The 25,056-nt window shown below is 45.9% G+C and overlaps 2 protein-coding genes across 2 annotated transcripts in view; one reads left to right on the forward strand and one right to left on the reverse strand.

Annotated features, from left to right (window-relative positions):
- Window positions 1-17,841, forward strand: part of LOC121289693 (dynamin binding protein) — a 137,672-nt gene extending 119,831 nt beyond the window's left edge. The window contains exons 10-17 of the mRNA XM_041209318.1: window positions 808-938; window positions 2,111-2,215; window positions 3,629-3,757; window positions 5,003-5,335; window positions 10,323-10,502; window positions 12,889-13,087; window positions 13,791-14,368; window positions 15,699-17,841. Of these exons, the coding sequence (XP_041065252.1) occupies window positions 808-938; window positions 2,111-2,215; window positions 3,629-3,757; window positions 5,003-5,335; window positions 10,323-10,502; window positions 12,889-13,087; window positions 13,791-14,368; window positions 15,699-15,884 (1,841 nt within the window). The 3' untranslated portion in view covers window positions 15,885-17,841. The remainder of the gene's footprint in view (window positions 1-807; window positions 939-2,110; window positions 2,216-3,628; window positions 3,758-5,002; window positions 5,336-10,322; window positions 10,503-12,888; window positions 13,088-13,790; window positions 14,369-15,698) is intronic.
- Window positions 17,842-19,156: 1,315 nt separating this feature from the next.
- The window catches only part of abcc2 (ATP-binding cassette, sub-family C (CFTR/MRP), member 2), a 130,884-nt gene continuing 124,984 nt past the window's right edge, over window positions 19,157-25,056 (reverse strand). Inside the window, exons 29-32 of the mRNA XM_041209599.1 lie at window positions 23,498-23,656; window positions 22,259-22,425; window positions 21,072-21,266; window positions 19,157-19,484 (exon numbers count right to left, since the gene is read on the reverse strand). Of these exons, the coding sequence (XP_041065533.1) occupies window positions 19,355-19,484; window positions 21,072-21,266; window positions 22,259-22,425; window positions 23,498-23,656 (651 nt within the window). The 3' untranslated portion in view covers window positions 19,157-19,354. The remainder of the gene's footprint in view (window positions 19,485-21,071; window positions 21,267-22,258; window positions 22,426-23,497; window positions 23,657-25,056) is intronic.

A 25,056-nucleotide genomic window follows, 5' to 3' on the forward strand; every position in this document is an offset into this window, starting at 1 on the left:
TTGGGCTGTCAGATTGGCATTTTAAAAAAAAAATCAGTGGTTCACTTGTCCTCTCGGGGTTAAATCCTGCTGTTGTTATCCAGCCCTCCACACGCAGGGATGGGTTGGGGGGTCGGGGGGGGAGTATCAGCAACTTATTTGACCCAGCCCACAACACCCCCCAGATCACTGAGCTCCTCTGATTCCGGCCTCTTGAACATTCCCAATTTTAATCACTCCACAATTGGTTTCCATGACTTCAGCCGTCTGGGCCCCAGGCTCTGGAACTCCCTCCTTAAACCTCTCCACCCTCCACCTCGCTTTCCTCCTTTAAGGAGCTCCTTAAAGCCTTCCTGTTTGAAAAAGCTTTTGTTCACCTGTCTGAATATCTCCTCCCATGGCTCAGTGTCAGATTGTGTTTGATCATCTTTCCTGTTAAGGACCTCGGGATATTTTGGTAAAAAGAAATACGTGAAAGAACTTGCATTTCTATAGCACCTTTCCCGTACTCAGGACATCCCAATGCGCTTTGCATCCAACAAAGTATTTTTGAAGTGTAGTCACTGTTGTAATGTAGGGAATGCAACAGCCAGTTTGCACACAGCAAAATCCCAGAAACAGCAATGACAGAATGACCAGATAATCTGCTTATTGTTTTAAGAGAAGGCAATTGAGAAATAAATATTGAGTCAGGGCGTTCTCCTTCTCCTTTTCCAATAGTACCGTGGGATCTTTCTACCTACCCGAGGACACAGACAGGTTGAAGGCTCTGTATAAAGACAAGTTGTTGTTGTTGTTGTTAATCTGGCCTCCTGTGTCTCTGTGCAGTTCTGAAGTATCGTAAAGGAGACGAGGACTCGCTGATAGACAAGATCTCAAAACTGAGCATGCACTCCATCATAAAAAAATCCAACAGAGTTAGCAGTCACCTCAAGCACCTGACAGGTTTCGCTCCCCAGGTAAGAGATTGGGGGCTTAGAAGGAGTGAGGGGAGATTGGGAGGAGGGAGTGTGGGGCATAGAGGGAGACGAAGGGGGGGATGGAGGGCAGGTAGACGGGGGGGCTAGGTGGAGGCGGGGGGATAGAGGGAGTAGGGGAGTTAGAGGGATGGGGTATGGTAGAAGGGGATAGGAAAGGAGGGAGTGGGAAAGTAGAAATGGAGGGAGGGGAGAGGGAGTGCGGTGGGATAGAGGGAGGGAGGGGAGAAAGAATTGGTACTGCCTAGTTCTCCTGGCTGTGGCAAGGAGTCTAGCAGCCATCTTGAAATTCTTGTTCTGATATCTGTGATTGAGAATCCGACTCTCTCATCACCTCCTCTGTTGTAACAGAGGCTGCACATTTAAACTAAACAGACGAACATCTGCACTAGCTGGTGAGTGGAAGAAGGTCCTACAGGAAGCTTTGCCTGTCTGTGTGCGTGTCTCCTGCCAATGGGTTTTAAGTCTCTATTATACACGATTAGAAACTAGAGGAGGCTATTCAGCCTGTCAAGCCAGCTGCACCATTCAGTAAGACCATCGTTGATCTGCACCAACAAATTGACCTTTAATCCCCTAAATTTAAGGGAATACAAGACTAGTCTATATGCTTTGTTTTCATAATTTAGCCCATTTAATCCTGGTATCATTCTGGTCAATCTGTGTTGCTCCTACTCAAAGGAGAACCCTGATGTACAATGTCCAGAACCAAACACAGCCTTGGTCAGATTTTATCTCATTGGGTTACACCCCCAGGCTTCAGCTGTCCCACATACCTCACCCCAACTGGATATTCTCCACCCATTAGCCTCAGGTGCTTTCTCTCTGCCTCGGGCTGTTTGACTGGAGGTGGCAGAATGTATCCATTTCCAAACTCCTCCCCAGTCCGTCCCCTAAGCTCCTCCCCAACAGTCACAGTCTGGAATAACTGTGTGCAATTCAATTATCACTTCCACTCCTTTGTGTTCCAGCCCTGTTGAGATAAAAGCCAACATTCTGATTCTCTTTACTCTGTTATGGTTACTTTCTGTATTTTGCAATGAGCTCTGTGTTCTGAAACACAAATCTCTCTCGCTCCTCTTGAGCTTCCCATTTCTCACCGTATAAAACATGCTCTTTTTGGATCCAGGATTGAAGCACCTCTTCTCTTTCAGATCAAGGATGAGGCGTTTGAGGAGGCAGAGAGGAGGTTTCGAGTACAGGAGCGGCTGATTAAATCCTTCATCAGAGATCTGTCTCTGTATTTGCAGCACGTACGGGTGAGTGCCTGTCACACATTCTCACTGACACAAGGAGTTTGGTGACGAACTGGGACTGTTGGGGAGGAGCTTAGGGGACGGACAGGGGCTGGGGCTGTTGGGGAGGAGCTTAGGGGACGGACAGGGGCTGTTGGGGAGCAGCTTAGGGGACGGACAGGGGCTGTTGGGGAGGAGCTTAGGGGACGGACAGGGGCTGGGGCTGTTGGGGAGGAGCTTAGGGGACGGACAGGGACTGTTGGGGAGGAGCTTAGGGGACGGACAGGGACTGTTGAGGAGGAGTTTAGGGGACAGACAGGGACTGTTGGGGAGCAGCTTAGGGGACGGACTGGGGCTGTTGGGGAGCAGCTTAGGGGACGGACTGGGGCTGTTGGGGAGGAGCTTAGGGGACGGACAGGGGCTGTTGGGGAGGAGCTTAGGGGACGGACAGGGGCTGTTGGGGAGGAGCTTAGGGGACGGACAGGGGCTGGGGCTGTTGGGGAGGAGCTTAGGGGACGGACAGGGACTGTTGGGGAGCAGCTTAGGGGACGGACAGGGACTGTTGGGGAGGAGCTTAGGGGACGGACAGGGACTGTTGGGGAGGAGCTTAGGGGACGGACAGGGACTGTTGGGGAGGAGCTTAGGGGACGGACTGGGGCTGTTGGGGAGGAGCTTAGGGGACGGACAGGGACTGTTGGGGAGGAGCTTAGGGGACGGACAGGGACTGTTGGGGAGGAGCTTAGGGGACGGACAGGGACTGTTGGGGAGGAGCTTAGGGGACGGACAGGGACTGTTGGGGAGGAGCTTAGGGGACGGACAGGGACTGTTGGGGAGGAGTTTAGGGGACGGACAGGGACTGTTGGGGAGGAGCTTAGGGGACGGACAGGGACTGTTGGGGAGGAGCTTAGGGGACGGACAGGGACTGTTGGGGAGGAGCTTAGGGGACGGACAGGGACTGTTGGGGAGGAGCTTAGGGGACGGACAGGGACTGTTGGGGAGGAGTTTAGGGGACGGACAGGGACTGTTGGGGAGGAGCTTAGGGGACGGACAGGGACTGTTGGGGAGGAGTTTAGGGGACGGACTGTGACTGTTGGGGAGGAGCTTAGGGGACGGACTGGGGAGGAGTTTGGAAATGGATACATTCTGCCACCTCCAGTCAAACAGCCCGAGGCAGACAGAAAGCACCTGAGGCTAATGGGTGGAGAATATCCAGTTGGGGTGAGGTATGTGGGACAGCTGAAGCCTGGGGGTGTAACCCAATGAGAGTCAGGACCTTGGGGAGCTGTGATGGGGAGGGAGACTGAGCTAGGTGCACACAGACTGAGATTCCTGTCCCCACTGACTGACAGACAGCGGTGAGTCATTGTGTCACGGCAAGTTTGAGCTCCATGGGCCTGGGGAGGACTGGGGAATGACTGTGTTTCTCTCCTGTGCTAGGAGTCTGTGTCAGTGAAGGTGTTGGTGGCTATGAGTATCCTGGACATGTACGGAGAGAAGAATCACCCAGACCTGGAGAGCTTCCAGAGAGCACATCGATTAATCAGTGACAATCTCTTCACCAACTTTGTGAGTATGGATCCCGAGTGATAGTCAATGTGTCAGTAATAGTGAGTCAGCCCTTAATGTTTGATGTGTAAAAAGTGAGAAACTGTTTCACTGGCAGGCGATTGCTAACCAAAGGTCACAGATCTAAGAAAATTAGTAGAAGAACCAGAGAGGAGATGAACGTTTATTATTTTTTTGCAGCGAGTTGTTGTGACCTGGAAGGCACTGCCTGAAAGGGCGGTGGAAGCCGATTCAGTAGGAACTTTCAAAATGGAATTGGACAAATATTTGAAAAGGAGAAAGCGGCAGAACTATGGGAAAAGAGCAGGGATAGTGGCACTGATTGCTTAGCTTTTTCACAAAATAGGTACAGGCACAAGGGGCTGAATGGCCTCCTGTGCTGCACGATTCTGAGTGTCAATCGTTTAGAGTGGGAGCAGAATTTTCCAGGGTTTTTCTTTCCCTGGTGATTTCCCTCATGGGCCGGGGCCTGGTGCTTCAGGAGTGATTGGCAGATGACCCTCCCAGCTGCTATTTTTGTTTATTCTCTCCTCGCGCTCTATTATCTTAAGATGCTGGACTTGAACTGGACTTTGGTGCCACAGGCACCAATGTCCTTCCGGTACCTTCAGCCCAGTCCGTCCTTCCTCGCATGCTGGTGTAGACCGTGCAGTCTGTGTGCCACAGCTAAACCTGATTCAGTTCCAAACTGAGAGACTCTTTCCAGCAGAGATCACTGGGTGAGGTGGGTGGGTGGTAAACATTCCTCTCCCTCATCCAGGACAGCTACATCAATTCATGTCCTATTCCTTTCAATGTCAGTCCAGACTGAGGACCTGAAACCTTCCAGATCTAGGATTCACTGAACACATCGGATGAGCTGTTAACCAACCCAGCAGTTAAATTGCTATGACAACAGCTGACACTTTTATATAGCGCACTTATCATGATAAGAGATCTCAAGGAGAGTTATCAGACAGAAATCTGACACTGAGACACATAAGAAAATATTAGGTAAAGAGGTAGGTTTTAAGTAAGGAGGAGAGAGGCAGAAAGGTTTAAAGGAGGGAATTCCAGAGCTTAGGGCCCCTGGCAGCTGAAGGCACAGCTGCCAATGGTGGAGTGATTTAAATTGGGGAAAGAGGCCAGAATTGGACAGCCTAGTGATCTCAGAGGGTTGTAGGGCTGGAGGTAGGGAGGGGTGAGGCCCTGGACTGATTTTCAAACAAGGTTGAGAACTTTTTCCTTTAATTGTGTTCCCAACAGAAAGAGCGGACAGAGAATCTTGTCATCGCTCCCCTGAACCAACTCCTGGGGATGTGTGCCGGGCCCCACAAGCTGATAATCAAACGCTTTGACAAGCTGTTGGATTACCATAACTGCAAGGAGAGAGCTGAGAAGTTGAAGGACAAGAAGACCCTGGACGAACTCCAGGCAGCCAAGAACAACTACGAAGCTCTCAATGCCCAACTCCTCGATGAACTGCCAAAGTTTCACAAGAGCGCTGAGGAACTCTTCATCAACTGCATGCGAGGGTTTGCTGAGGCTCACCAGGAATTTGTGGGGCTGACACTGAATGAGCTTCAACCACTGTCGCAGGTAAAAGGAGGAGAGAATCCTGGTACCTTGGCACATGCCTAAGTCTACTTCCCACTGGTAATACAGCCATTGTTAGAGTCATTGATAATGTTGGAGAATTTCTCCTGTGCTTACCTTTGAAAGTATGTGAAGAGAAAAAGATTGGTGAAGACAAATGTAGGTCCCCTACAGTCAGAAACAGGGGAATTTATAATGGAGAACATGGAAATGACTGACCAACTAAACACATACTTTGGTTCCGTCTTCACAAAGGAGGACACTAATAACATACCAGAAATGTTGGGGAACACAGGGTTTAGTGCGAAGGAGGAACTGAAAGAAATCAGTATTAATAGGGAAATGGTGTTGGAGAAGTTGATGGGCTTGAAGACCGATAAATCCCCAGAGCCTGATAATCTACATCCCAGCGTACTTAAGGAAGTGGCCCTAGAAATAGTGGATGCATTGATGGTCATCTTCCGAGACTCTGTAGACTCTGGAACAGTTCCTACAGATTAGAAGGTAGCTAATGTAACCCCATTATTTAAAAAGGGAGGTAGAGGGAAAACATGGAATTATAGACCAGTCCGCCTGACATTGGTAGTGGGGAAAATTCTAGAGTCCATTATAAAAGATTTAATAGCTGAGCACTTGGAAAACAGTGGCAGAATGGGACAGAGTCAGCATGGATTTATGAAAGGGAAATCATGCTTGACAAATCTACTGGAGTTTTTCGAGAATGTAACTAGTAAAGTTGATGAGGGGGAGCCAGTGGATGTGGTTTATTTGAGTTTTCAGAAGGCTTTCGACAAAGTCCCACATAAGAAATTGGCGTGTAAAATTAAACCGCATGGAATTGGGGGTAGCGTATTGAGGTGGATAGAAAACTGGTTGGCAGACAGGAAACAAAGAGTAGGAATAAATGGGTCTTTTTCTGAATGAAAGGCAGTAACTAGTGGGGTACCGCAGGGATCGGTGCTGGGACCCTAGCTATTCGCAATATATATTCATGATTTAGATGAGGGAACTAAATGTAATATCTCCAAATTTGCAGATGACACAAAGCTGGGTGGGAAGGTGAGCTGTGAGGAGGATGCAGAAATGCTTCAGTGTGATTTGGATAAGCTGAGTGAGTGGGTAAATGCATGGCATATGAAATATAATGTGGATAAATGTGGGGTTATCCATTTTGGTAGCAAAAACAGGAAGGCAGATTATTATCTGAATGGCTATAAATTGAGAGAGGGGAATGTGCAACAAGACCTGGGTGTCCTCGTACACCATTCGCTGAAGGTAAGCATGCAGGTGCAGCAGGCGGTAAAGAAGGCAAATGGTATGTTGGCCTTCATAGCGAAAGGATACAAGTTCAGGAGCAGGGCTGACTTGCTGCAATTATACAGGGCCTTGGTGAGACCACACCTGGAATATTGTGTGCAGTTTTGGTCTCCTTATCTGAGGAAGGATGTTCTTGCTATAGAGGGAGTGCAGCAAAGGTTTACCAGACTGGTTCCTGGGATGGTGGGACTGACATATGAGGAGGATGCCATTCGGCCCTTTGAGCCTGCTCCGCTATTCATTATGATCGTGGCTGATCATCCAACTCAATAGCCTGCTCCTGCTTTCTCCCCATACCATTTGATCCCTTTCACCCCAAGAGCTATATCTAACTCCTTCTTGAAAACATACAATGAGGAGAGATTGAGTAGGTTAGGATTATATTTGCTGGAGTTCAGAAGAATGAAGGGAGATCTCATAGAAACCTATAAAGTTCTAACAGGACTAGATAGGGTAGATGCAGGAAGGATATTCCCAATGGTGGGGGAGTCCAGAGCCAGGGGTCACAGTCTGAGGATACGGGGTAGATCATTTAGGATCGAGATGAGAAATTTCTTCACCCAGAGAGTGGTGAGCCTGTGGAATTCGTTTTCACAGAAAGTAGTTGAGACCAAAGCACTGTATGTTTTCAAGAAGGAGTTAGATATAGCTTTTGGGGTGAAAGGGATCAAATGGTATGGGGAGAAAGCGGGAGCAGGCTATTGAGTTGGATGATCAGCCACGATCATAATGAATGGTGGAGCAGGCTCGAAGGGCCGAATGGCCTACTCCAGCTCCTAGTTTCTATGTTTTCTGTGAGACAAAGGATTGTTGTAGATTGTGTAAATGCAGAGATTGGACAAGCATGTAGCAAAGGTAGAGTGATTTTAATGGGGAATTTTAACCTTTCATATGGATTGGAATAAGCAGACTGGAAATGCATCTCAGAAAGGTAGTCAGTTTCCTGCAACAATATGTCCTAGAACCAACAAGTGGCAAGCCATATTAGAAATAAAAACAGAAAATGCTGGAGATGCTCGGTAGGTCTGGCAGCATCTGTGGAGAGAGAAACAGAGTTAGTGTTTGGAATCAATGATGTCCTTTAGGTCATCGTACATTACAAGAAACAGAGTGGTCAGGAGCAATCTGAGCCCTTTGAGAACTGGTCATGGTGACAATAGAAATAAGGAAATGCCAGACATGGTGAATAATTTCTTTGTCAGTATTGACAGTAGAGGAAGAGATCAACATGCTAGCCATCCCAAGGAAGGTAATACTGAATCAGGAATGGGGACTTGCCAAAATTCATGTAAGCAAAGTAACAGTAATGAGGAAAATAATGGCACTGAAGAGTGACACAACCCCAGAAGCAGATAGTTTCTACCCCAAGAATTTAAAGGAAGCGGGTGAGAACATTGCAGGCGCCCTCGCTATAATTTTCTAAAGTTCTCTCAATTTGGGAACCGTTCCTTAAGATTGGAAAATTGTTCATGTCACTCCGATATTTGAGAAGAGAAAAAGGAGAGAGGCGAAAACCAATGAATTTCAAACCAAATCCAAAAGCAAAATCCTGCAGATGCTGAAGGTCTGAAATAGAAACCAAAAATGCTGGAAATACTCAACAAGTCTGACAGTATCCGTGGAGAGAGAAACCGAGTTAATGTCTCCGTTAAAGATGACTTTTCATCTGAACCTGAGATGGGATAGGTTTTAAGTAGGGGGTAGGGTGGAAAAAGAACAAAAGGGAAGCTCTGTGACATGGTGGAAGACAGCAGGGATGAGGGTACAGGGCCAAAGGTGCTGGGACACGTAAAGAACAACAGGTGGGTTTAGAGGAGGTGTGAATGGCAGAATGATGAACGGCTGCCGTCAGAAAGTCAAAACAAGGGGAAAGTGAGATTAAAGCCAACACGTGCAAGGAAAAGGAGACAAAATGGGGGCAAGAGGTTATGGGCTGAAACTGTTAAACTGGGTGTGGAAGAATGTAAATTGCCCAATAGAAAGAGATGGTGCTGTTCCTGAAGCTAAAGTTGAGGGTTTTTATAAGATCATAAGAAATAGGGACAGGAGTAGCCCATTCAGCCCATTTGGGATCTCGGCCATTCGATAGGATCACGGGTGATTTGATTGTGGCTTTAACTCCGCTTTCCTGTCAGTTGGAGCATGGCAGGAGGCCGAGGACAGAGAGATCAGGGCGTAGAGTTAAAATGGATTGCAATCCAGTTCACCTAAATGAATAAAGTCTATGATTAAGGATAGAGTGACTGAACACTTTGAAAATTTAGTCAGCATGGCTTTGTAAAGGCTCATTTCTGATTAACCTGACTGAATTTCTTTTGAAGAGGTGACTAAAGTAATGGACAGGAGAATGTTAATGGATGTTATTTATATGAACTTCCAGAAGGCACCTAATAAAACTCCTCATATGAGGCTGTTAGCTAAGGTTGGAGCTCATGGAATTAAAGGCAAATGATTGACCTGGTTAGGAAATTGGCTGACCAACAGGAGACAGATAGTAGGGATAATGGGCAGGTACTCTCATTTGCATTAGTAGTGATGCCCTTCAGTGATCTGTGTCAGGCCCTTAGCTACTCACTGTATTCATTAACAACTTGAATGTGTGGCTCTCGCATCATCTAAGTTTACTGATGACACAAAAATTGTAAGCAGTGTAGATGCAGGTGTAAAATTACAAAGAGGCATTGATAGATTCAGCCTTTGCCTTTGTTCTATAGGATTTGTGTTTTTGATACTGTAGGTGTCAATTCTTCACCTTTTAACTGGTATTTGGTGCCTTGGGAGCTAGTCTCATATCAGGGTATGGATCTTTTCATGACCTGGGTGTCCATCATTCTCTGCCATTGTATCTGTTGTTCATACATAAGAGACAAGATTAAGATTTGTGCTTCCCTTCACTCCTGTGTAAATGTTAAAGGACTGAGTGAAAGGATGCTGGGAGAGCTTAACCATTTAAATCATCTTAAGCGTTCTAACACATAACACAGGAAGAGGCCACTCAGCCCATCATACCTATGCTAGCTCTTTGGTAGGGCTATCCGATTAATTCTATTTCCCAATCTTCCCCTCTAAATCTGTAAATATTTTCCCTTCAAGTATTTATCCAAATACAAACTGAAAGATTCCAGTGCATCTGCTTTCACCTCCCTTTCAAGCAGCGTGTTCCAGATCACAACTCACTGTGTAAACAACTCTTCCTCATGTTGTCTCTGGCTCTTTTGCCAAATGCCTTAAATCTACCTCCTCTAGTTATCCATCCTTCTGATCAACCTTTAACCCTCACTGCTCTAAGGACAGCAACTGCAGCTTCTCCAGTCTCCCATCAGAATTGAAGCCCCTCACCCCTGGTATGAGCTCCTCTGCACCCTCTGCAAGTTTTACTTTACTCTGTATCTAACCTCGTGCTTTACCTGCCCTGGGAGTATTTGATGGGGACAGTGTAGAGGGAGTTTTACTCTGTATCTAACCCCGTGTTGTATCTGTCCTGGGAGTGTTTGATGGGGACAGTGTAGAGGGAGCTTTATTCCGTTCTGTGCTTTGAATGGTTGACCCTGATGTGGGATAAATAGGTGATGTGACATTGATTTGCAGCGTTCTGTCTGCTTGGAATGCATGCAGTGTTTGATACTGTTTGAGTCAGTTGAACATTGGCTGATGGAATGTTTCTCTGCCACAGTTCATCGCGGTGGTGAGTAAGGACACCAGTATTGTGGCCTCTTTCCAGGAGCAGCACCTCAAAGCCATGCAGTTACTCCAAGTCTTCAGTTTCTTCCCAGACACACTCCCTTCCTCTAGAAAACCGTTTGATCGGAAGACCACGGAACGGCAATCATCGCGATTGCAAATGTCGACAATGGTGAGTTTGGTGTTTTCATTTTACAGGAGTACATGTTTTAGAAGTCCTGTCAGTATGTTCCAATGAGCTCTGCAATAGGCTCCATGTGGCCTAAGAGCATAACAATTAGGAGAATTCAGCCCCTCAACCATGCTCCTCCATGCAATAAGATCATGGCTGATTAACTACCTCAACTTCACCTTATCTTGGTCCCAAATCCCTGGATTCTCTTAGTAACCAAAATCTTTCGGGCTCAGCTTTGAATAAACTCAGGGACTGAGCATCCACAGCCCCTGGGGTAAAGAAAATAAATAAAAAGATTTGCATTTACTTAGTACTTTTCACAGCCATCGGATGTCTCAAAGTGCTTTACAACCAATAAAGTACCGTTGAAGCGTTCTCACTGTCGTAGGCAGCCAATATGTTCACACATGCACATCCCACAAACAGTAATGTGGTCATCTGTTTTTAATGTTGAGGGATAAATATTGGTCAGGACACCAGGAGGCTTCCCCTGCTCTTTTTTGAAATAGTGCCGTAGGATCTTTTATATCCACCCGAGCTGGCAAATGGAGCCTCAGTTTAACTTCTCATATGAAAGACAGCACACCTGACACTGCAGCACTCTCTCAGTACTGCACTGGAGTATCAGCCTTGATTTTTGTGCTCAAGTCCTGGAGTGGGAATTGAACCCAGAACCTTGTGACTGAGAGGCAAGAGTGCTGCCCACTGAACCATGGCTGACATCCAAGTTCCAAAGATTCACAAACCTCTAAGTGAAAAGTTTCCCCTTGGTTCTAAAGGCCAACCCCATAGACTGAAACTAGGCCCTGTATCTCTAGACTCTCCAGCCGGGGGAAACAACCTCCCAGCATCTATCCTGTCAAGCCCTCTTTATGAATTTTATACATTTCAATGGGATCACCTCTCATTCTTCTAACTCCAGGCCTCATTTAATCTTGACCATGCTGTCTTTATAGTCCTGTCTCAACTCACTGGCCTGGGTGTCAGTCTGAGCCAACTGGGCAACATATTCAAAACAAAAACAGAATTACCTGGAAAAACTCAGCAGATCTATATTCGTTTCACCAAGCAGCATCAGTTGGCCTGAGAGCTTCAGTAAGTGCATTGGTGGGCATGAGAAATGTTCATTGTTGATCTGAAACACGTATAAATACAGATTTTTCCCTCTTGAGGGCTTTGTACCCGGTCTGAGCGAGTTTCCAGGTCTCTCCCTGATGTTGTAAGTGGTTGGGGCTAATTTGAATGTAGAATTTTGCAGTTAAAGTTTATGAATTTAAGAAGAACGGTTTTTCTTTTGTTTATTTTAAATTTATTTCTGGTATGTGGGTGTCACTGGCTAGGGCAGCATTTACTGCCCATCCCTAATTGCCCTTGAGAAGCTGGTCGGGAGCTGCTGCTTTGAACCGCTGCAGTCCGTGTGGTGTAGGTACACCCACCATGCTGTTAGGGAGTTCCAGGATTTTGACCCAGCGACAAATACCTTATTCAATAAGTCCAGTGATGACAAACCCTGGGTACAGTTCCATTAATTAAGAGGTGTTTGCAAACGGTTTTATATTGAGTAGTTTTTTGAAGATTTAAATGGTAAGAAACTAGAAGCAGTGGAGGCAACGGGAGAGCTAGGGATTCAAGTATGGAAATCACTAAAAGCCCGGTGGGCTGGTACAAAATAATGTTAAAAAGCCTAATGGAATGTTGGCCTTCATCTCAAATGAACTGGAACACAAAGGACATGAAGTTATGCTTCTAACAAGCAGAGCTTTGGTTGGAGCCCATCTGCAGTAACTGGATTCTGTTCTGGGCACCGAGCCTCAGGAAGGATATATTGGCCTCAGAGCATGTAGAGCACAGATTCACAAGAATGATACTGGGGAATTAAAGGGTTAAACTATAAGCACGGGTTGCGTGGACTGGCCTTGTATTCGCTTGATGTAGAAGATTAAGAGCTAATCTAATTGAGGAGCGTAAAGTGATGAAAAGAAGTTGCTCCGGTCAATAGGGAGAAACCATTTCTTCTGGTTGGGGGTGTGGCGGGGGTGGGGGGGAAGAGTCCAGATCAAAGGCATGGGGGTCATAACCTTAATGTTAGAACCAGGCCGTTCAGGGCAGATGCCAGGAAGCACTTCCTCACACAAAACGGAGTGGGAATCTCTAGAACCTAAATAAGCTGTTGAGGCTGGCGGAGTAGATGCAAAATTGCAAAACGGAACTTAATAGATTTTGTTAGGCAAGAGTATTAAGGGTAAATAGAGTCAACGTAGAGATTGAATCATGTGGTGGAACAAGTTCAACCAGCCAGATGGCTTCCTCCTTGCCAAGAGGGGCCATTTTGAACACTCGTTCCAATTCTTTGGTCTAACCCATATTTCTCTTTCTATGGAAGCCAATTGCCACGTTTCAAACAGATGAGCAGCGGTCAACCTTGCTGGCAAAGTACGAGCCGGATAAGTTGTACCAGACAGATCGGAACTTCAATGCTGCTCAACAACTGGATGTTTCCCTACTGGAAGGAGACCTGGTTGGAGTGATTAAACAGCAAGATCCCATGGGCAGCCAAAACCGTTGGCTGGTGGACAATGGGGGTAAGAGTTGATCGTTGGCACACTTCCCCCTCAAAAAGCACCAATCCTGGCACAAAGATGTGTATGTAGCTTGTCCAGAATACAAGAGTGAGCCAAACCTGTCAGAAAACTCCCAAGCTAGTTTCCTGGCCTCTTGCCCATCCCCTAATTCCTTCACTCCAACATTGGCAGCTGTGCTTTCACTGTCTAGATCTAAAAATCTGGAATTCCCTCCCTAAACTTCTCTGTCTCTCCACCTCTCCATTCTTTTAAGGCACTCCTCTAAACTTACCTGACCTAATAACACCTCGTGTGGGAAATGTAGCCTCAAGAACAATGATAATGAGCAAATCATCTGCCTTGTGTGATGTTAGAAGAGGGATAAATATTATGGGGCAAAGTCCCATGCTTGTCTTCAGCGTAGTGCCAAGTTTTCAAGCCCACCTGAGAGGGCAGTCGGGTCTCGATTTAACATCTCATCCAAAAGCCATCTGATGGTGCTGCACTCCCTCAGTACTGCAGCAGGAATGGATTATGTGCTCGTGCTTGTGGATTGGGATGTGACATTCTGACCTGGGAGGCATGACTGCTCCCCAGAGCCATGGCTGATACCAGGTAGAGCTTCAGCCCAGAATGAATTAGAGCCGAGGGAAGAGATGGGAAGGAAACTGAGGCATGGGAGGGGAAGGGAAGTGTTAACACTCTGCACCTTGTCTCCCAACAGTGATAAAGGGCTTTGTGTACAGCTCCTTCCTGAAGCCCTATAACCCTAGACGGAGCCATTCTGACATCTCAGAGGAGAGCCACTCGTCCAATGAATCTGGTTATGGGGGCTCGTCTCCAGTCATCTCGAGGCAGAACAGCACCTCGATCGTGGCAGTGAATCATTCCAGCGGCATGGCATCATTCTCCGCCTCTCCGCAGGCGCACGTTTCCACGGAGACCATGGGTGCTCCTCCCCCAAAAGCACTATCACAACGAAGGAACGCACCGGAACCCTCGCCACCGCGCCTGACCGCATCCCCGCCACGGCCAAACCCAGCTGACGATTCCTCACCACGCCCACCCGCTTTGATGCAGCGATCCAACACTTACGACCCATCACCAGCAACTGGCTCTCATCAATCACTGGCAACTCACCAGTTACCGGCAAAGGATTCCTACTTAACGGTGCAGCCAAAACGGTCCAAACAGATGGAATATTCCCTACCGCGAAAATCCCGGGAGTGCAGGCGAGGGCTGCGTAGAGCCTCATCACAAGAGGGATATCTGGAAAGCAACAACTATGATCCTGGGCAGCAGGTAAGAGGAGTAGAGCTTGGAGGGTGCTCCATACTGGTTCATTAAACTTCACCCCATCCACTACCTTCAACATTCACTCCGTCGCCGGCGCACAGTATCAGCAGTGTGTACCATCTACAAAATGCACTGCAGCAAGGCTCCTTAGACAGCACCTTCCAAACCTACGAATGCTACCACCTAGAAGGACAAGGACAGCAGATAAATGGGAACACCACCATCTGGGAGTTGCCCTCCAAGTCACTCACCATCGTGACTGGGAAATATATCGGCTGTTCCTTCACTGTCGCTGAGTCAAAATCCTGGAACTCCCTCTCTAACAGCACTGTGGGTGTACCTACACCACATGGACTGCAGCAGTTCAAGAAGGCAGCTCACCACCACCACCTCAAGGGCAACTAGAATGGGCAATAAATGCCGACCTAGCCAGCGACACCCACATCCCATGAAAGAACTAAAAAAAAAAAAATCCTCATCTGGTGAGGGCAAGAAATAATGGGTTCAGCTTCCCTCTTTTTACTCTCCAGTGATCTGGTGGAATGGGGCAGGTTGGAAAATGTTTGAAGTGGATGATGACACCTACATAAAAGAAGAACTCCCATTCCTGTAATGCCATTCACAAATTCAGGAATTCCCAACATGTTTTACAGCCAATGAAGTACTTTTTGTAGTGTAGTCACTGTTGTAATGTAGGAAACACTGCAGCTCAATGACGCACAGCAAGATCCCACAAGCAGCAACGTGATAATGACTAGATAATCTGTTTGTGATGTTGATTGAGGGATAAGTATTGGCCAGGACACCAGGGAGAACTCCTATGCTTTTGTTCAAAAGAATGAGGTGGCGTCTTTAATGTTCAATTGAATGGACAGATGGGCCCTCAGTTTAATGTCTCATCTGACCTCGAAGGTGGCGGTAAACAATCCCACAGCACTAAATCAGATTATTTTTTCATTCTCTTATTGCTGTTTGTGGGACTGTAGGGTGCAAATTGGCTGCCGCATTTGCTACAGTGACTACAATGCCTGTAAAGCACTTTCGTATGTCCTAAGCTCCTGAAGGGTGCTATAGAAATGCAAGTCCACCTTTGACAGTGCAGCTCTCCCTCAGTAATGCACTGAAGGTTCAGGGTAGATTATGTGCTCAATGCACCTCAAGTGTTCGGACCCAAATGGGCCAAGTTAACAGCATTGGTTTGAGGTCAGTAATCAGTACTGGCTGAGGTGTTGGGATTGAATGAGTCTTTTCTGTTCAGTAATGAGGAGCTACTGTTATATGTCTGATTATTTTTTCTTTGTTGTTTCTGTCTCTTACCCCCCCTTGCTCTCTCTAGGTTTATTATGCAGTCTATGATTTCCGAGCCCGGTGCGCTAATGAACTTTCCATAGTCAACAACCAGCGTGTACGAATCCTGCGGTTTCAAGACATGAACGGAAACCAGGAATGGTGGCTGGCGGAAGCTAACGGAAGGCGGGGTTATGTCCCCGCCACTTACATCAGAAAGACTGAATACACGTGAAGAATGAGGAGGGCATGGGGGGAGAGAAAGGAAGAAACAACCATGCACGCCCTCTTGTGTTTTAAGACAATTGAGCCTAAGAGTAAAAGCTGTCTCACTCCAAACTCAAGGCAGTGGAAGAGAGCAGTGGACCCCTCAATGGAATTGGTGTCTTATTTCGCCAAGGATGTTTCTGAAAGGGTTTTAGTTTAAACTGAGAAAATGGAATAATTGCTGGAACTAATCTAGGCCAAACCTGCTTTGACATTTTGGCATTATACAAAAATGACCTCAATTGACAATGTATTAGTGCTTAAAAATATATATATATATTTTATGTATATATATATAGATATAATACAATTCCCAGAACAATTTTTTTTTTAAGAACTTAACAGTATTTCAAATCTGTTACTGATCTGGTCTTTCTCTCCCCCCCCCACCCCCAGCCACCACAATGTTTCCAAGGTAACCATTTTGAAATCAGGACGATACAAAGAGCCAGATTTTCCTATTGTGTATTTGCATAACCTTGTAGCAACCTACAATTTATTCACAAATAAGGCACAATTTAAATTTATAAACTGATGGGGGAATTGTGTCCCGTTGCTGAGAAAGGTTTCAGATATACCGTCTGGTGATTATTTCCAGTATGAAAAGCCTCAAGCTAGGCCGTAATTAAACCATACCTCCAGCTGTTTTTACATGTGGAAAGTGGCATTTTCAGCTGAATGTATCCTTGACTGCACATTGGTATTTTACACTACACAAGACCAAAAGTTTGCAACTTAACCACCTGGAGTATTACTTTTGGAAGTGACTGGTGAGAGGGCGAGGCCTTAGCAGTAACTTATTGTTCTGTTACTCTGACAAGTGTGGAAAACAGTGGGCAGTCCATCTGCTTCAAGATGTTGATGGTATAGGACCAATGGGGCGATTGAGGGAGATCGGGGGAGGAGGAGGGTTTCTAAACCAAATATCTGAATCTTGGGTTGTGACTGATGAACAACATCAAAATACAAAAGGCTGGAGGAGATCAGCCATGATCTGATTGAATGGCAGAACAGGGGATAAATGGATCCTTCCTCTTCTTAACAGCAATGGACAATGGAGACTGTCTAAAATATTAAGGAGGGAACATGGGGCGGGGTTGGTGTAGAAATTTGGGTAAAAAGTACACCGTTGTGTGTCAGTGTGCACATGTGCCTGTGCCTAAAACTTGCTTTCAATCAGTTCCTAAAGTTGGTTAATATGGCCAAAGGTGCATGTTATTCAGCTGTTCAGTGTTGTTTTGACAGAGTATCTTAGTCATGCTCGAAAGGCAGCTAATCTTTACCACAGCATGGTCTGTTTGTGACCCAACCTCCTGCACCCAGTGTTCCGGCTCCTTGACAGTTGCACATGGGCAACAACAATGGAGTTTAAGGCCGATATTCCTCGCCCCTGGCACTAGGCAAGCTCCCCAGAACTGGCCAGCTCCTGGTGTACGTCAAACTCCTGTCCCAAGTCTTTATTGTGGGTCTAGAACATCCTGGCAGTGCCAGCCTGGCACCCTTGGCAGGGTTCAGTGATGGAAAATTGCTCTGGAAAAACAGTGCAAAGACGGTTGCCATATCAGATCCAGTGGTTTGCGCTGGCTTACCTTCTGAGGCAGTGGAAGAGAGCAGTGGGCCCTCCAGTGGAGTTGGTGTCTTATTTCTTCAAGGATGTTTCTGAAAGGGTTTTTGGTTTAAACTGACCAAATGGACTAATTGCTGGAACTAATACAGGCCAAACCTGCTTTGACATTTTGGTGCTATACAAAGATGACCATAGCTGCAGTGTTCCCGATCTGCAGCAAGTTTACATATTAACACTCCCATTCAGCAGTTAGAACAGCTCTTTCTAATCAATGGATGCAGTCTATCCATCCTGTGCAGTCCATCAACATATGAAGGTATCTCTCCTTTCTTCAATTAAAAGGATTTTATTTGTTCAACATTGTGTGCGTGTGTGTCTCTGTGAAAGACACGTTTAGTAGTTTGAAGTATTACTTGACCTTTTTTCCCCCCTCATTTTCTTCTTTTCTTTCCTGAAGGTTGTGGCTCCTGTTGGGTGTTCACCAGTCACCCAGTACAGTACCTGAACGCTGGCTCCCATGGTGCCCTCCCCCCCTCCCCCCCCGCCCAGTAACTGACCCCTGACCCCCTGAGTGCCTGAATGCTGACCCCCTCAGTGATATTCTGAAACAAAGCTCTAGTGTTTACTGTCCAGTTTCTCAATAATTGATTCCTGAGAAAGGAATTGATTTTGCAAGTGAGCATACGCCCACCTCCCACACACAGTCACAATCCAATACTGCTCAGAGGCAAAAGGCAGAGCTGATTTTAATCAACACCTCTTGAGATGAAGCCAAATTACTCAGTATTAAAACAGAATTGCATTCCTGCCTTAACAAACACTCTGATTCACACTGGCACAGTAAGTAGAACAGATGTTATTTATCCTTGTGTAATATGGAAATGTGAACCTGTGATTGTGGCATTGCCAGTAGCCTCAATCTTACCCATCAAACATTGCAAGATCAGGCACACTACAACTGCCCCACAATAGCACACCATTGTGAGTAAAACATTTAAATCACAGAAATTCTTTCTCTTTCATTCGGGAAGAGTTGAGACTGTTGTCTAAAACTGTTCATAACAATTGCACTTATATACCAGCGACAACTTGAATTTTATAGCACCTTTAACATAGCAGAATGTGCTAAAGTGCTCCATGCGTGATTCTGAAACAAAAATTAACACTGAGCCTCCCAAAAAGATATTGGGATAGGAGACCAAAAGCTTAGTCAAAGAGGAGAGAGAGAGAGAGATGGACAGGCTTAGGGAATGCCAGAGCTTGGGGTCTTGACAGCTGAAGTCATAGCTGTCATTGGTGGAGTAATTAAAATCTGGGTGCTCAAGAAACCAGAATTGGAGGAGCACAGAGAGCTCTGTGTGGGGCTGGAGGAGATTACAAAGGTAGGGAGGGGTTAGGCAGTGGAGGGATTTGAAAATGAGAAAATTGAGGCATTGATAAAGAGGAAGTCAATGTAGGTCGGTGAGTATGGTGGAGGGCTGGGGGTGGTAAGCAGAATTTGATAATCCCTTAACTAAGAGTGTGGTGCCATATTAATACGTGGCTCAAAGTTTCAGTAGACTAGCTGTTAAATCTCAATCCATCGCCGACTGCCCTGTTAACCAAACCATGGTACGTCTCCTGTGCCTTAAGCACCTCGCCTGGTAAATGCCATAGATAAAATTCCAGCCATACTGAACTTTCATATGTTGCAAATCATTAATGCTTCATTCCAAGTCTTTTTCATATTTAAAAATAAGAAAGGAAATTTTGGGAGCCTGTTGTAAAGCCTCAGGTCACTGAATTGTACAGCATCGACATGTGCACTAAAGCAGTAACAGAACTTTCATTCAGTTGTTACTGACACCATGTTGTCATGTCCAGTGAAACTCTCAAAACGCTGTGTCCCCTGTTAATATTATGCCTGCATCCTTTACCATACAATAGAAAAGTCCTTGGCTTTGGAGGAGAGTGGAGGGAGTGTCAAATTCAACGATTCTTCCAGCATCCAAAACCATCACCCTATCACAAAACAAAGAGAGGTTATTGTCACTTGGTAGTAGAGAACTTGAATATTGCTGAAAAGAGAGACATGTTGCCCAAGTTTTTCATCTTGGACTCATCAGGACAAATACCAAATTTCAAATGATCACAACAATTTATACTACAGGAGGAAAAGGCACAAGGAATATGTTCAAGCCTGTGGCGTTTTTGAACTACCCGGGAGCTAGGGGAGCCTGTAGTTCACCTGTTGCTTTCACCATGGCAATGCCTTGGCCAGAGTTGACTTGCCAACCAATCCCTTTTCTTCTCTAGCATAAATAGTTCCTCCACCAGGAGATGCTGGTTAACATCTCCCATGCCAGAAATATACATAGGGCAGAATTTTCACCTCGAGCGTGTAAAGAAAAGTAAGTGTCCTGACATCAACGTGCAGTCACGTGGTAGTTCAGTCGGAGGGCGCACGCAGGAATCGGCAGCACACCCGCCGACAATTAGAAGGCCTATTAAGACCATTAAAATATCAATTAAGTTAAATTTTTCACTGCCTCACATCCAACCTTATGGTTGGCGGGCAAGCGAAAAGGCCAGGCAGCCTTTGCATTTTTTTTTTGGGAAACCTCATCCACGGGCTTCCAACACCAAGTAAAAGTAAAATAAATGTTTTTAAATTTCGATTATAACGTGTCCCTACTCATGTGACAAAGTCACATGTGCTGCTACTCGCATTTCATACTGGGCGGGCCTTAATTGACCCAACAGCGTGAAATCACCTTCCGGCCTTGATCGCGAGCAGTGGTCAGCTTCCCAAACGCCCCTGAAGAGCTGGCCCAACCAAGGCTAAATTCTGCCCATAGAAAAGACTTAAAGTGTGAGGCCTTTTCTCTTTTTAAACAACCCTGAGCTCACGCAATGATCTTGTGAGGAAGGCATATATATATATATATATATAGATGTGTGTAGACATCCTTTATTCTTTCATAGGATTTGGCTGTCGCTGGTAAAGCCAGCATTTGTTGCCCATCCCTAATTGCCCTTGAACTGAACATCTCAGAGGCCATTTAAGAGTCAACCACATTGCTGTGGATCTGGAGTCGCATGTTTCACTAAAGATCATTAGTGAACCAGATGGGGCTTTATGACAATTGATGGTACTTGCATGTTCACCATTACTAAGACCAGATTTATTAATTGAATTCAAATTCACCAGCTGCAGTGGTGGGATTTGAACCCATGTCCCTAGAGCATTAGCTGGGCCGCTGTAGTCCAGTGACATTACCACTACACCACCCCCATTTGTCTGTACGTGTGGGTGGGGTATATGAGAGAGACATGCAAGGTCAAGATCGAACTCAGCTGTAATCCCCTCTACAGCTAACTAGAAAACTGGGACATGATTGTTTCGCATAGTCCACAATCAACATCATTAACCAGATTATCTGATTATGATCATGTAATTTTTTGTGGGATCTTGCTGTGTGTAAATTGAGTTCCACGTTTCCTACATTACAACAGTGACTACTCTTCAAAAAGGTACATCATTGGCTGTATAGCGCTTTGAGACATACTGAGGTTGTGCAGGATGCTCTACAATTACAGGTTCTTTACCTTGTGCTGTCCATGATGGTGTGTAGGCGATGGGCAATGGTCAGCACGGTGCAGTCTGCAAACTCTGTCCGAACAGTGGTCTGGATCAGGTCATCTGTTTCAAGATCAATAGCAGCTGTGGCCTCGTCCAGGATGAGGATCTTAGATTTCCGCAAGAGGGCTCTGGCAAGACACAGCAGCTGCCGCTGACCCACACTGAAGGAAAACAAAACAGAACCAAATAAATAACCAACCCCTAAACCACAATGCAGAGTGATTTTATAAAAATTTATATGAGGTCTTTGGGCCAAGCATGTTTGTAATCAGCTCATGACATTGAGGAGTCAAGGGAGCTGAACTCCACCATGTTCTCTCTTTCTCTTTCCCTCTCTCAAACACCCTACACCAGGGGTCAATTTTTTTATATTCTTCTATGGCAGTTGACTGTCACTGGCAAGGCCAGCATTTATTGCCCATCCCTAATTGCCCTTGAGAAGGTGGTGGTGAGCTGCCTTCTTGAACTGCTGCAGTCCATATGGTGTAGGTACACCCACATAGGGAGGGAGTTCCAGGGTTTTGATCCAGCAACAGTGAAGGAACGGCGATATATTTCCAAGTCAGGATGGGGAATGTCTTGGAGACAGAGTTGCCAACCCTCCAGGAATTAACGGTTAATCTCCTGAACACTGCTTCAAGCAAACCCAGGAGAAAAACTCATAGAGCTTTAAAAAAACAAAATAACTGTGTAATTCCCTTGCACACTTTTGATTTATTTGTTTAAAAATATTGGAGATGGGGGGGGGGATGGTTGGAACAGGGAGGACATATGGTGAAGCCTCCAGGAATATGTCCATCCAGGGTTGGCAATCCGACTTGAAGGGGAACTTGCTGGTGGTGGTGTTCCCATGCATCTGCTGCCCTTGTCCTTCCAGGCAGTAGAGGTTGCAGGTTTGGACTGTGCTGTCGAAGGAGCCTTGGTGGGTTGCTGTAGCACATCTTGTAGCTGGTACACACTGGTGCACATAATGAACCATGATTGTTCCTTCCCCATCTCTGATTCACTGTTGGTAGTTCGACACAAGAGTGTGGAGCCCAGGTTAAGTTTACAGTTCTGAAGGAAGTTCATTTTGACACAACAACCAATAGCTTCTGCGATCTTCCCAACCAGGCTTGGTCCTAGCCCTGTGATTGGCCAGTATTTAACATACCTGAGGTTCTCGCCCCCCTCGGATACTTGGTGCTGCAGTTTGTTGGGTAAACTATGAGTGTACTGTTTCAGATGAGCCAGCTCCAATGATCTCCAGACCTCCTCATCCGTGTATCTGTTGAAAGGATCCAAGTTCATCCGGAACGTGCTCGAGAACAGCACGGGATCCTGACAACAAAATAATCGAGGTTTGTCAGTGCATGCTGGGTTCCACCAATCTCATTTCCCCAACTAGAATTTTCCAAACTTACTTGATCAGGTTATCCTTTGCAAACATACACACACCTTAGGAAGGGTACAGAGAAGATTGTGCGAAGTGGTTCCAGGAATTTCAGGTAGGTGGATTGTTCTGCTTAGGGCTGGGGAGGTTTATAATAATGTTATCAAAAACATGGTATGATCTCTCCTGTAGCTCTTCTGTTAAGTATTTGAAATATATGCCTTCTGGTTACTGACCCTTCTGTCACTGGAAAGAGTTTCTCACCATTTTCTCAATTCAAGATCATTAAGCCATCCACCCACTCGTTCCAATTTCCACAAGCAGGTCACATCACTCACAATAGTCCACCTACCATCAGTGCAAAGTCAGCTCTAAAGAATGGGAGCTTGGGTGTGGTTGGCGTAAGTGACCATACCTTTCATCGGAACAAGAGAAGGCCATTCAGCCCTCGAGCCTGCCCTGCTGTTCAGTCATATCATGGGTGATCTGTACCTCAGCTCTATTTGGCGCCATACCATTTGATACCCTTACCCCCAGCAAACATCTGTCGATTTTAGTCTTGAATTTTTCAACTGAACTCCACCTCCCTCCTTCCTTCCCCCACCAATTAGAGGTGAGCAATAAATGCTGGCCTAGCCAGCGACACCCAAATCATATGAACGAATTAAAAAATCATGGCATCCAAGCCTTTTTGAGGGAGATACTTCCACATTCACACTACCATGTGTGAAGCATTGCCTCCTGATTTCACTCCTGAATGACCTAGCTCCAATACTAAGGTTATCACACAAAATATGTAGAGCTTCCCGGTGTCCTGATCAATATTCATCCCTCAACCAACATCACGAAAAAGCCGATGATCTGTTCATTATCACGTTCCTATTTGTGGGATCTTACTGTGTGTAAACCAGTTGTCATGTTTCTTGATATTACAACATTACATTTCAAAGCTCCTTCGGACATCCTGAGGTGGTGAAGGGTGCTATAGAAATGCAAATTCCTTCTGTTTTCCCTTCTTACCTGTGGGATGATGGTGAGTCTTTGTCTCAGATCATGTAGCCCGATGGTGGAGATGTCCAGTCCATCAATGAGGATCTTCCCCCCGGCTGATTCAATGATGCGGAATAGACAGTTGGTCAAGGAGGATTTCCCAGCACCAGTCCTACCAACAATGCCAATCTGTGGCCGAGAGAAAGAGAGAGAGAAATATCAGACACACGCCTGCCTGAGGGAAAGAGAGAGAGATCAGACATACACCTGTCTGAGAGAGAGCAGACACACACCTGTCTGAGAGAGAGCAGACACACACCTGTCTGAGAGAGAGAGCAAACACACACCTGTCTGAGAGAGAGAACAAACACACACCTGTCTGAGAGAGAGAACAAACACACACCTATCTGAGAGCAGACACACACCTGTCTGAGAGAGAGCAGACACACACCTGTCTGAGAGAGAGAGAGCAAACACACCTGTCTGAGAGAGAGCAGACACGCATCTGTAAGAGAGAGAACAGACACACACCTGTCTGAGAGAGAGAGAGAGCAGACACACACCTGTATGAGAGAGAGCGCAGACACCTGTCTGAGAGACAGCGCAGACACACATCTGTCTGAGAGAGCAGACACTGCCCCTATTCAATAAACATTTTAACAAAAGACAACAAAGCCCTTTGATGGTATAGAACTTGAGTGTTGCTGAAAAAAAAGGACATGCTGTTGACGTTTTCATCTTACACTCGTCAGGACAAGTTCTCAAGAATATAAATTCTAAAGGGAACAACAATTTAAACTGCATAAGAAGAGAATTGTCAACATTGTTCTTGGCAACCATTCTCTAGTATGAAAGCTATTTGACTGTGCAGTGCATCACAACTGAGTCCAATTTTATGGCCAAGCTTTAACTGGACAGCAATCAGGAATATTGAACCACAGTGCATTCATTTCTTTCCTCTCTCTCCTCCTTGACTCTGGGACGCTGTGGTCGACTGGGGCACTCTCAGATTAGCTATCATAGCGCAAACCACAGATTAACCTACGCCCTTCCTGATCTGGTTAGTGAATTTACTGAACCAACAAGACTGCCCAATTTGCAAAGAAAAAATAAGTTTTGAGAAAAGGGCACAAATGGTTGAAAGTCATGACCATTATAAAACACTGGCTAAACCTCGTCTTCAGTGTGTGTCCAATTCTGGGCACTGCACTTTGGAATGGATGTCATGGCCTTTGAAAGGGTGCAGAGGAGGTTTACCAGAACGATTCCAGGGATGAGAGACTCCAGTTATGTGGAGAGACTAGGGAAGCTGGGATTGTTCTCCTTACAGCAGAGGCGTTAAGGCGAAATTTAGTAGACTCATTCAAAATTATAAAGGTTTTTGATAGAGAGTAAATAAGGAGAAACTGTTCCCACTAGCAGGAGGGTCAGGAACTAGAGGTCCCAGATTTCAGGTAATTTGTAAAAGTGCAGAGAGGGAGAGGAGGAGAATCCTTTGTCACGCAACGAGTTAGGATCTGGAATGCGCTGCCTGAAAGGGTGGTGGAAGCATATTCAATAGTAACTTTCAGAAAACAATTGGATAAATA

This window comes from Carcharodon carcharias, chromosome 17 (genome assembly GCF_017639515.1).
Source record: "Carcharodon carcharias isolate sCarCar2 chromosome 17, sCarCar2.pri, whole genome shotgun sequence".
NCBI lineage: Eukaryota > Metazoa > Chordata > Chondrichthyes > Lamniformes > Lamnidae > Carcharodon > Carcharodon carcharias.